This window comes from Trematomus bernacchii, unplaced genomic scaffold (genome assembly GCF_902827165.1).
Source record: "Trematomus bernacchii unplaced genomic scaffold, fTreBer1.1, whole genome shotgun sequence".
Classification (NCBI taxonomy): Eukaryota; Metazoa; Chordata; class Actinopteri; order Perciformes; family Nototheniidae; genus Trematomus; species Trematomus bernacchii.
Window position 1 is genome coordinate 90,457 of NW_022987592.1, and position 12,097 is coordinate 102,553.

A 12,097-nucleotide genomic window follows, 5' to 3' on the forward strand; every position below is an offset into this window, starting at 1 on the left:
TTCATAACACACAAGGGGACGGGTAATAACCGGAAAAGCATGACACCTCTCCTTTAATGTACTTATTGCAGCAGTCTGCATAGATTTGGTACCCCCTTTGGCGTTTTAATATGTACAAAAGTAGTGGGGCACAAAAAACGTAGATGTCTATAAGCTTCTGCAGTGACGTGCAGTGAGGTTCATGGCTGGTGAGGCACTGGCACTGACTCTTCAGGTTTACAAATTTATATTTTGACCTAAATCAAAATATAATATTATTTTCAAAAGCTTTTTTAGTCTGATGCTTCGATTAATTTTAAACAGACAGTTCAACAAAAGGATACCCAAAAAATGTAATTTTATCATTTAAATATTGAATTGTTCTCTCTTAGTAAGATCCCATTTTCAATAAAATTGCGGTCTTACCTTAAGATGAAGTCCATTATCCTATCCTTCTGGACAAAAATCTCTATTACTTTTTTGTAAAAGTCCTCCTTATCTTCTTGTAGTTTCAAATGTCTATCATAAATCTAATCGATAGATTTATGATTCGAAAATTATAAAAGTAGGGTAGACATGTGGATGTTATCCGGCTGAACAAAACGTGCATTTATCTAACAGGTACGTTTCCCACAGATCTTATTTGGAGCTATGTTCAAAAATCCTATGGAGAAATCTCATTGCTTTTTTGTCGAGGGAAGCCATGCGCAGCTTACTTCCGGGTTTTAGGACGTGTCACTGCACCTCTCTCGTCTCCTCTTCACACACCACACTTTTCGCGGCACACGTACTTACAGCCAATCAGCTCTGAATGATGTGAGATGACGTATGGTGGGGATGGCAGCTCAGTGCCCCTATGCTCATTATTTTTTTGCCACACACATTAAATAGGAAAATACTCTGAGCATGCGCAGTGTAGTTTTTACAGTCACCATTCACTTAGACAGTGAGAGGGAGGGGCATGATCGGGTTTTGTCCCACATGGCTCAAAATGGCTCAATAGGCACACACTGTAGACACTAATTAGAAGAACACAGACTAAAACAGCAATATACAGACGAATCCGTTTTTTTTGCAGTTTTTTGTAATCATTATTTGTAATACTTTCTGCTGACACTAGGTGGGGCTGTGCCCCACCTGCCCCTAATGACCAGTCGCCACTGGGTACCCCTGCTGGTCTAAGAGTCAAACTCATTCAGTTATTGTTCAGTTAAAATTCATTCAATTATGTCTGCCACCTTATATATTTATATGTAAGGCTTTACTGATGTGCCACAATAATGTCACCTATGTTATTCAGTTAAAATATCAATATTGTGGCTTTCCAAGTTAACATTGCCATGCCACCCCTGAAATTCTCCTGCCACCCTCTCGCCACCCCATGAATATTTTTCTAGATCCGCCCCTGCTACAATGGGTGATCTGTTTGGTATTTTAAGCAAAAAACATCACAGACATGTTTTGTATAGGTATGGCCCTACAATATATTTTTCCAATATAGCATAATAGGTCCACTTTAAGACTGGTAAATTAACACTGAAAACTCCTGTTTTTTTTGCATTAAGTCATACTGGGATGTTTGCTGAAATTCATTGCATGTGGCACAGCCCTACCTAGAAGAAAATCCACCAGCTGCCACTGGGTTAGATTATTTTTTTTTTGATTGAATTCGCTGTGCGCAGTTCCCTCCCCCTCCTCCCTCCGAGGGAACTCCGCCACACATCATCAAATGCGCGCAGCGGAATCAATCACAGAGTGATCCAAGAGTGACACAGAGTGGAAGGAAAATATATCACCCAGTCATGTCTTCGTCAAAACTTTCAGGGAAAAGAAAAGTCGATGAGTACCACTGACAATTTCAGGAGAAGTGGGAGACTGAATATTTTTTTGTAGAGTACAGGGGAAACGCAACGTACCTTATATGCACAGAGAAAAAAGCCATATACAAGGAGTATAACGTCAAATGTCACTACTCAATGTAGTAGTGCAAAATACCTGGGAGGCGAGAGAGCTAAAAAAAATTCTATGGAAGCGACAAAATCTCTTCAAGAAAGGAAGCAATGAGGCTGATTTAGCAGTCGAAGCTAGCTTTGTGGTGAGTTAGATGATTGCTAAGGCGGGAAAGCCGTTTAAGGAAGGCGAGTTTGTCAAAAAGTGCACGTTGCAGGCTGCAAGTATAGTCTGTCCGGAAAAGAAGGGTCAGTTTAGCAACATCAGCCTGTCAGCTAACACAGTGGCAGAGCGCATTTCTGACTTATTGTTACGTCCCAACTAGGGGAAAAGGGAAAGCAACATACACCAGTTGGAATTGGTAATTATTACGAAAATTATATACGTAATTATATTAAGAAGTTTATTTAATAATAATATAACAAAAATGGAAGGCAAGCAGCCTGGAGCAAACAAAGGGCCAAAAGGGCGCAGGTTTAAATAAACAACCAACAAAGGGAGGACTCCCAGGAGATATTCCAGCAACTGTGTGATGCCATTGCGGATATCGGTCTGCCATGAAAGAGGTTTGTTGGAATAACGACCGACGGAGCGCCATCAATGACAGGGAGGAAAAATGGGCTGGTGGCACTTGTTCAAAGAAAACTGGAGGAGGAGGGTGTGGAGGAGGCTATTGCTCTGCACTGCATTATCCATCAGCAGGCCCTTTGCAGCAAATGCTTGAAGTTTGACAATGTGATGTCTGTCGTTGTGAAATGCATCAACCATATCAGATCCAGGGGCTTAAAGCACCGCCAGTTCCGTGCTTTTTAAGAAGGAAATTGAGTCAGGATGTCCTGAAGAGGTTTTTTGAGTTGAGAACAGAACTGAAAGCCTTCATGCTGGAGAAAGGTGGGATGGCTGTTCCCGAGCTGAGTGATCCCAAATGGCTCATGGACTTAGCTTTTCTTGTTGACATCACACAGGAGCTGAATGCACTGAATAAGAAGTTGCAGGGCCAGGGCCAGCTTGTCAGTGCAGCATATGACAATGTCAAAGCATTCTCTGCGAAACTGGTGTTATGGAAAGCCCAGCTCTCTCAGAAAAACCTCTGCCATTTCCCAGCATGCAAGGCTCTCATGGACAGGGGCACAGCATTCAGTGGTGAGAAGTATGTTGATACCATTGTGAAGCTACAGGAGGAATTTGATTCTGCCGTTTGCAGAATTCAAGACACACAGAGCCACTTTCCACATTTTTGCAGACCCCTTCTCCTTAGATGTGGAAAATGCCCCTGGTGTGCTTCAAATGGAGCTCATTGACCTGCAGTGCAATTCTGAGCTCAAAGCCAATTTCAGGGAAGTGAATGGGAAAGCAGACAAGCTTGGACAGTTCATGAGAGAATTGCCCCCCTCCTTCCCTGAGCTTTCCAGGATGTTCAAGCGGACCATGTGCCTTTTTGGGAGCACATATGTGTGAACAGCTCTTCTCCACCATGAACTTCAATAAGTCAAAGTACAGGTCCAGACTTACTGATGAACATCTTCAAGCCATACTGAGGGTTTCAACTGCTTCCTCCCTCAAACCAAATGTGGCTCAGCTGTGTGAGAGGAAGCGCTGCCAGGTCTCTACCAGCAAGGAGTAGGCAAGAGCAACTGTAAATAGTTATGTTGTGAAGAACCGTTCATGTTAAGAAGATGTTAAAGAACTGTTCACTAGCAAGAACCACGCCACAACAGTGTGATGTTTGTACATTTATTGAAGTAACATGTGAGGGATATGAGGGGGGTGAAGAGATGATCTGGGAGGACGAGCTATGGTCCGTGCGGTGGGAGACTCAGAGTGGGGGTTCCGTCTCCGGCAGGATCTGCGTGGGCTGATTGCGGTCCCCCAGACGATACCTTGAATTTAATGTTAGTATAAGCGGTATACAGATATGCACCATTTAGATGTAAATGGTGCTGGCCGAGGATGTAGGAATGAGGGATGAATGTATCGCTCGGTGTGAGTCGGAAGGGAACTATATGGGTAGAAGGGTAAGGGAGGGTGGGTTGAAAGATGAGACAAGCGGTGGCCGGAAGCTTTTGCCGGATATAAATAGGGGTGGCCGTGGTTTGAGGCGGAGTTTTAGGCGTGGCCATGCTCCTGAACCTATGTTAACATTTTAACCTCATTTCACTAGCAAGAACCACGCCACAACAGTGTGATGTTTGTACATTTATTGAAGTAACATGTGAGGGATATGAGGGGGGTGAAGAGATGATCTGGGAGGACGAGCTATGGTCCGTGCGGTGGGAGACTCAGAGTGGGGGTTCCGTCTCCGGCAGGATCTGCGTGGGCTGATTGCGGTCCCCCAAAAGAGTCAGATTAAATGGAACCGAGTTGAGCGTGTGCCTGTCTGAGATCATTGAGATTGTTACGGATGTAAGTGTGGTAAGCTTGGGATGACCAGCGGCCCAGGACCTGGATGGTTTGGTCGGAGATGCCCAGTCTCGCTGCTGTGGACGCTGCGCCAATGCGGAAGGAATGGCTCGAATAGTGTTCTGAGCATATCCCCGAAATGAGCAAGACATTGTGGAAGTGTTTCTGGAACCAGAAACGTGTGGCCATTTTCCCTGTTTCGGTGAGAAAGAGTGGGTGTTGAGGCGTTGCGTGTGCAGCATACCTCGTGCTGAGGTATTTGGTTAGTGGCTCGTATGGGCTGAGATACGAGTTCAGGCGGAAGAAGTGGATGGGAAAAGAGATTCCCAGCTGATCTGTTTTACTCCTGCGGAGTGTGAATATGAGAGAGTCGTTTGTGTGGAGGGATATGTCGGATAGGCTGGGGTGGTGGTGAGGGTTGTAGGCGGATGAAGTGGGTGCGAATTCGGAGCATCGCAGGAAGCCGAAGAATGCTAGCAGGAACATGCATTCTAGGGTAAGGTCGACCGTTGGTGATAAGTATCCCGAGCGTAGGGAACGGATGCAGAGGCTGAGAAGGTCGGATGTGAGTGGCAGTCGTTTGGCTGTGGCAGAGGGTTCCTGCTTACGTAAGCCTTTGATAAGCATGGTGACATGGCTATGGGATGTGGAAGGACATGGTTGGCCGCTGGCTATTTTAATGAAGAAGTTAATTCCGGCCAAGTATGTCTGAATGGTGGATATCCGGCACTTGCGGATGGAATGAGTGTGAGTGATGAAATTGCAGACGGACATGACGTCCAGAGTGGGGAATGGTAGCTGGTATGTGCCGTGGTATGCCTTAAAGCAATTCCAGCCGGTGAGGTAGGCTGACAAGGTGCTTGGGGCAAGGCTGTTGAGGATGGCTTCCCGTGAAGCATGTGTGAGCAGTTCCAGCTGTGGGTTCAGTTGAATGTGGTGGCTGAAAACGGTGGGACTGGTGTGGGATGGAGATCCGCCTCTGGGGCCGAGTTTCTGAATTTCTGAAATTGGAAACGAGACAAAGAGTCAGCGATGCCGTTCTCATGACCTGGGATGTGTGCTGCTTTGAGGATGAACTGGTGTTTGGCGGAGATTAAAGTGAGTCTGCGGAGGAACTGCATGATGACTAGGGAGCGAGATCGGCCTTTGTTAAGGATCTCGACGACTGCGCTGTTGTCGGTGTGGATGAGTATGGCTTTCCTAGACCATTCGTGCCCCCAAAGCAGCTATGATAATGGGATATAGTTCGTGAAGTGCGGATGAAGGAGAAAGCGTCTGTGAATTGAGCGCTGTGAACTCTGGGGGCCAGGTGGATGCGAACCATCTCCCTGCGTAGTAGCCGCCGAAGCCTATGGAGGGGGCTGCGTCGGTGAAGAGTTGGATATCCTCTGGTTTGGTGATGAAGTTGTCGTAAAAGAAAGAGATGCCGTTCCACGAGGACAAGAAATCCTGCCAAAGGTGCATTTCCATTTTGCATGCGTCGTCGAGGACTAGTCGATCGTGGATGGAGGGGACTGAGGCCGCTCTGTTAAGCAGGTTGGATAAGAATGGTTTTGCTTGGGGTATTATGCGGATGGCGTAATTTAGGTGGCCGAGGAGCGCTAACAGCTGCCGTTTCGTGCATCTGTCTGCCTGTAAGTAGTTTGACAGGAGGAGAGTGATGCGCTGTACTTTCTCTGAGGGTAGAGAAGCCTGGAAAGACATTGAGTCCAGGGTGATACCTAGAAACTCGATGGAGGTATTAGGCCCTGAGGTTTTCTCTTCAGACAGAGGGATGCCGAGGTCTGAAAATGTTTGTATGAGTGTGCTCAGCCCGTGGCGGGGGGGTGAGGATGGTGGAGTGACGATGAGGAAGTCGTCAAGGAGATGGAGCACGTAGGGGAGTCTGTGGTTGTTTATCAAGATCCAGCACAGAGCTTCTGAAAGGGAATCGAAGATTTTGGGACTGCTTCTGCAGCCGAATGTGAGGCGTACTGAGAAGTAATAGGCTCCCTTCCAGTATACTCCGAAGAAACGCCAGAAGTCTGGGTGAATAGGCAAGATCTTGAATGCGCTGGTGATGTCTGCCTTAGAGAGCCATGCTCCGCGGCCTGCTGAGCGGATGAGGGTGATGGCGTGGTCGATGTTTGCGTATTGCATTGAAAAGTCTGGGCTTGGGATGACGCTATTAATGCTCGGGATGGCTGAGCCGTGTGGAGAAGACAGGTCTATTATGAGCCTCTTTTTTCCCGAGTATTTCCGAGTAGCTATGCCTATTGGACTGATGCGGAACACTGGAAAGGGGGGACTGTCGAATGGGCCTATCATGAATCCTTCTTTGACTTCTTTAGCCAGTAAAGTGTCAACGGTGTGAGGTTCTGTTAACGCAGACTGAAGGTTGTGGCAGATGTGAGATGTGTCGGGCAGTATTGCTATGCCTGGGTGGAACCCGTGGGAGAAGCCGTGGGTGAGAAAGTAAACGAACTGTCTATCTGGATGATTAACTAAGGCTGTAGCTAAGTTGCTTACCCTGACGGGTGTGCTGAGGTGCCGTGCTAGTCAGTCTGCTGGTGTAGTAGGGTTGTGAGGGCAGGTGCTCCTGGCGTGAGCGCCGCCACAGAAGGAGCAGATGTGCATGAGGCGGCAGCTAGAAAGAGAGCAGCCTAAGTCGTTGAAGTTGTTACACACCATCCTGCCTCCCTGGTAGAGGACTGGCCTTCCGTGTCTGTCGGCGCCCTTTAGAGCGGGGGCGTTGGCTGGTGAGCGTTTGAATGCGGCCCTAGGGATGATGGGAGGTGGAGGTGCGGCGAATGATAGGCGGTCGGGGACTGAGGCGTTGCCTCTTGATGGAAAGGGGCGTGGGCAGGGTGGCTCGGGTTGTTGGTCGCTGACTGAGCAAGCTGTGGCCGGGTGGGAGGGGGCTTCCCATATTTGGCAAGAGAGGGATGCGCGTGCTGCAAAGATGCGGCAGTAAAGCTCGGAGTCCAGAGCGCCCCAGTATGTTCCCTGATTGAACTGGTTGATGCGGCCGGCGGCTTGGCTAGCGAAGTGGATGTGGTAGGTGTAAAACCCTGAGCCTCCGAAGCGTAAGGCCATGTCGAGCTCTATGCGGAGGTACTCGTCTAACTCGGGTCTGCGTGTGGGGTAGACTGAGCAGATGACGTCGCGGTAGAGGGAAAAAGCTAGGGCGAACTCTGCAGGGGTTAAGTCCTTAGACCTCTGAGGTGATGGATTTCGCAGCTGGACTAAACCGAAGTTGGTCTGTATTTCCCTGGGCTGGCTAGTGTCAATGATTGAAGGATGTAGAAGCTGAGCTAAGTCTACATAGTTACCTAGGAGAATCTGCTGGCGCAAGGCGAGGGACACGGGGGAAGGGCGATAGGCTAATGAGGCTGGCTGGATGGGTGGTGTTGCTGTGGCTAGAGTGTAGCTGGTTGCACAGGGAGGAAAAACATTTGGGTGTTGGGGAAGGGATGGGGTAGGGATGGGGGGAGGGGGAGGGGGAAAAGGTAGAGCAGTTGGAAAGGAAGATACTAGGTAAGAATCGGCTGAAAGGTTAGCATGTGGTGTGGCCCCTGCCCCTTGGTTTACTGGGTGGGACGCTGTTGCTACGGGGTTAGCTGCTAAAGAAGGAAGGTAAGCAGAAGCTGGGTAGCTGTGGACTGCTGAAGGTAGAGAAGAAGAAGGGATGGAGGGATGAAGGGATGTATGTGCATGGGGATTTTGTGAAGCCTGTGGGCACAAGGATGAGAGAAAGGTTGAAATGAGCTGTGACATGTCAGACACAGAGAGAGCAGGCACAGAGGGCAATACCACCTGGCCCCCGCCAGGGGGTGCTGGTGAGTCGGGCTGTGTCCGTGGAGGAGGACGGAGGCCTGTGACGTCACGACCCGTGGTGCGCGCGCGCGCGGTGGTTGATTCTGGGGCGGGAAGAGCTGTGTGTGTTGTTGTTCTTGCCGTTGTGCTGCTGTAGGTTTGGTAGAGGTTGAACAGTCTAGCCTTGTTGTCGTTTTGGTGAAAGTGGATGCCGTTGTCTTTCAGGAAACGTTGGAGTCGAATGACTGTCCACCTCCGTAGTTCGGGCTCTGTTGTGGAGCGTCGAGTGCGTTCGGGCTCTGCTGTGGAGCGTCGAGTGCGTTCGGGCTCTGTTGTGTAGCGTCGAGTGCGTTCGGGCCCCGTTGTGGGGCGTCGAGTGCGTTCGGGCTCTGTTGTGGAGCGTTGAGTGCGTTCTGGCTCTGTTGTGGAGCGTCGAGAGCGCCGCTGCGAGTGGCCGGGAGCTGCGAGTGAGGCAGGCTGCCGGTGGTGGGGAGATTGGAGCTGGCTGTACCTCATGCGGCCCTGGCTGTTTGCCCTCGCTGGCGGAGTAGGCGAAGCCTGGGACCTGTCTGGAGTTGGAGGTATCTCGTTGGGGGAGCTTGAGCAGGAGCGGTAGCGGCTGGTGTGTGGGGCACTGAATGCCGAGCACACGCGGCTCCGTTCGGATGCTTGGCTTGGATCCGTCTGCTGACCCGAGGATGGCGGATAGCCGATGTCGAAGAGATCTTCATCTGACTCCGGCGAGTTGATCAGGATTTCGGGATCCATGGTGAGTAGCAATGTTCTTGTGGTAGCGTTTTAGCTTGTATTGAACTGTGACGACGCGCAGCGTGAATCACAGTCTGCCTGTCGATCTTTGAAAGATGAGACAAGCGGTGGCCGGAAGCTTTTGCCGGATATAAATAGGGGTGGCCGTGGTTTGAGGCGGAGTTTTAGGCGTGGCCATGCTCCTGAACCTATGTTAACATTTTAACCTCATTTAATGTTGTATTTTCGAATACATTTTTTGTGGAATAATTGAAGCGGCCCAGACTTGCCCAGACTCTACCTCCAGCGGCCCCCAGGTAAGTGGAGTCTGAGACCACTGCCCCAGAATCTACAGTGTAACGTAGGCCCCACTTTGTTTTCTTTGCTTGTGTTCTAAATGGTGGTTGTTCATTGTTGAAACATTCATTAGCTAGCAATGTCATTATTACTATTTAAAATAGAATATCTTTAATGTTCTATTAATATAAAGTGAGGGCCAGTTACCAGTTACTCTATAAAACAGTTGGTAGTTATGGGTACTTTTTTTACTTAAAGTGGACTTATCATGCTATATTTTAATAATGTAGTGTAGGACCATACCTATATAAGGCATATTTATTATTTAAAAAAAAAAAAATACCAAACAGATCATGCATTTTAGCCATGCCTCATTTCGCTCAATTTGCACTTTTTTAGCCCTGTTTTTGCAAGGGCTGATTCTGTGAGAACAGCACCACTTACAGGCCTGGCATATGTACTACAGCGTCTCCAGCGCTTTCGAACGGCAATGGCCGTGGCTGTCTCCTCCTGATTGGTGGAGTTGGCCCAATAGCGGTAGCGCCACTGTCCTGACGTCAGGACAGTGTTCAAATCTGGATCAGTTTTTATCAGATCCGTTGCAGCCGCTTTTTTAGAGATTTGGGTATGGAGGAAAATAGAGAGGGTCGTGTTTTCTGACACTTGGTGAGTTCCCTGGAACACCGGGGACACATACTCATGTATAAAAGACGTACAAAAGTGCATTTTGCATGATAGGTCCCCTTTAAGTTGTGACAGTTGCAGATTGATCAAAGTGTTTCTTATAAACTGTAGTGGCAGGGAAAAAGGTTAAGGCATGTGGTTTATGTGGAAATGAAATGAAACTGATACATGTGTATTATCCTCGCAACTACAGTTGTTAAATGTCCACTTTTATGTATGGTTTGGGGGTGTGGGTCATTAAGCCTCATTTACATATTCACCTGTCGCAGCACGCACGGAGCCTTTATAGTGGGTGCGTCACCGGGATGTCAAGGGTTGGTTCTCACGGGAGGAGGAAGCGTGTGTGAGGCGAATGCGGGTATGCAGCGGGATATTTAAGTTTTCCTCAGTATGTATACATATCTTAAACTGCTACGGGGAAGTAAAGGAAAGTAACTGCATTGTGGATATTGCATCGCCCGACCTGGAAGCACGTCTCCTTGGAGAGGACGCGCACAGATCGAGAGAGATTCTCTCCAAAACAGGGTGAGATCGCGCCTTTGGGCCACGCCGATCATCCTATTTTTTCTTTCTGTGGATTATAGCCTCAATAGGCCTACAAACATTTCCAGTTTTTTTCTGCCGACGGGCGCAGGAGTAACAGCCAATGAACTATGGCCTGGGTTAGGCAGTAAAGACAATCTCGGTTTATCACCGAGCGGACTGTTTGTTGAGTTTTGATTGTTTTGTTTGACTCAAAAGCGGTGAATACACGTGAATAACGTATAAAACCTGTCTTTGTTTATTTTGTGAATGTGTGCATATACTGTAGTAAATACATTTCCGTGGGGACTATTTTGTGGAAAGAGCAGATTATCCGTTTTAAATGAATGTACAGTTTTATTTTGAAAAGCTTTATTGAAGGACAACCCCGTCGGTTACATGACGTCACTTCCGGCTTCACGTTAACAATGATTACAGCCGTTAAAATGCATTAAATAAAAAGTCATGAATGAGAATACGAGGAGAAAAGGAGTGTGGAGTTATACAATAAACACACAACGTCTAAATCAGGGCTCTCCAACACGTCGATCGCGAGCTACCGGTAGCTCGCGGGCAGCTTTTCAGTAGCTCGCCGCTCGATTATCGATTATTGCGTAGTAAGGTTGCTTATTGATTTTTCGGCCGCGGCTGCCAATAACTTTTTTTATTTTAGAATTGTTTCTGTCACACGAATATCAAATGGTCGGTGACGCAGAGATCTAGGAACAGACGTGACAGCAGCACAGCGACACCACACACGGAGCAGTCTGCTTTCTCCACCAACACCAGTCCAGAACCAACAGCAGAATGACCCGCTCTGAATCAGGCCCTGTCGCTGCGGCTCAGAGACACACAGGGAGGGATTTGTGTTTTTTGAAAAACACTCGTTATCGTCATGTCAGGTTTTTGGTGGATTTAATCAAGTCTTGGATTGCAGAGTATGAATGTCCTCTTGCTATTTTCAGTTGATAAATACTTGTGTAAAGTTTGTGAAGGCAGGAATAAAGCTTCCGCGATCACCGTCTCCTCTCCGTTCCTCCAAACCCCGCCCCCTCCCTGAAAATAATGAGTGACAGGCTGATAGTGACCCGATAGAAACTTTATTATTCACTTAATCACTGAACGAGATATGATGAAGTTAACCTAATCTCATACATTCATGGGATTTATGTAACAGTAAGACAGAGAATGTAAGTGTGCACCCACATGCACTATTTTTGTTTTTATAATGCTGTTGTAAATACTCCTGTTGTCTGCTGTGTTCAGACTTAAGTCATGTGTGTGATGCCACATTCAGGACATTCAGTGTCTTTTTTTTAACAGAAGACCGTAGCTAGAAGCTGCAGCTAGACTGCAGAAGCATTAGTCTTTTGTTTTTGAGGATGGAACCATTTTCACACACAGATATAGGGAGGCTAGACCTATACAATTGATTTATTATGGTTTATAATTTAATGTCAAGACGAAGAAGAAGAAGAAAAAGATGGCTGAACAACTGTTCAGTGTCAATCCTGTGGAGATCTCCAAAATAATGTTCAGCTTAAGTCTCAGCAAAACTCACAACATTTCTGGAGCCTTGTAGACCCCGAAAACTATAGAACATTCACCAAGCAGCACTGAAAATGTCTGCTTTATTTGGTTCTGTTCTACATACCTTTGTGAAGCAGCTTTTTCTGACATGAATGAAATCTAAATACAGAACAAGACTGACTGAAGAACATTT

General features: G+C 47.5%; 1 protein-coding gene across 1 annotated transcript; it reads right to left on the reverse strand.

Annotated features, from left to right (window-relative positions):
- Window positions 1-5,252: 5,252 nt before the first annotated feature.
- On the reverse strand, window positions 5,253-6,756 carry LOC117481479. The gene is given in 2 exon segments (XM_034129178.1): window positions 5,253-5,553; window positions 5,555-6,756. Coding segments are annotated over 2 exon segments (1,383 nt in total). The 5' UTR covers window positions 6,637-6,756.
- Window positions 6,757-12,097: the final 5,341 nt, after the last annotated feature.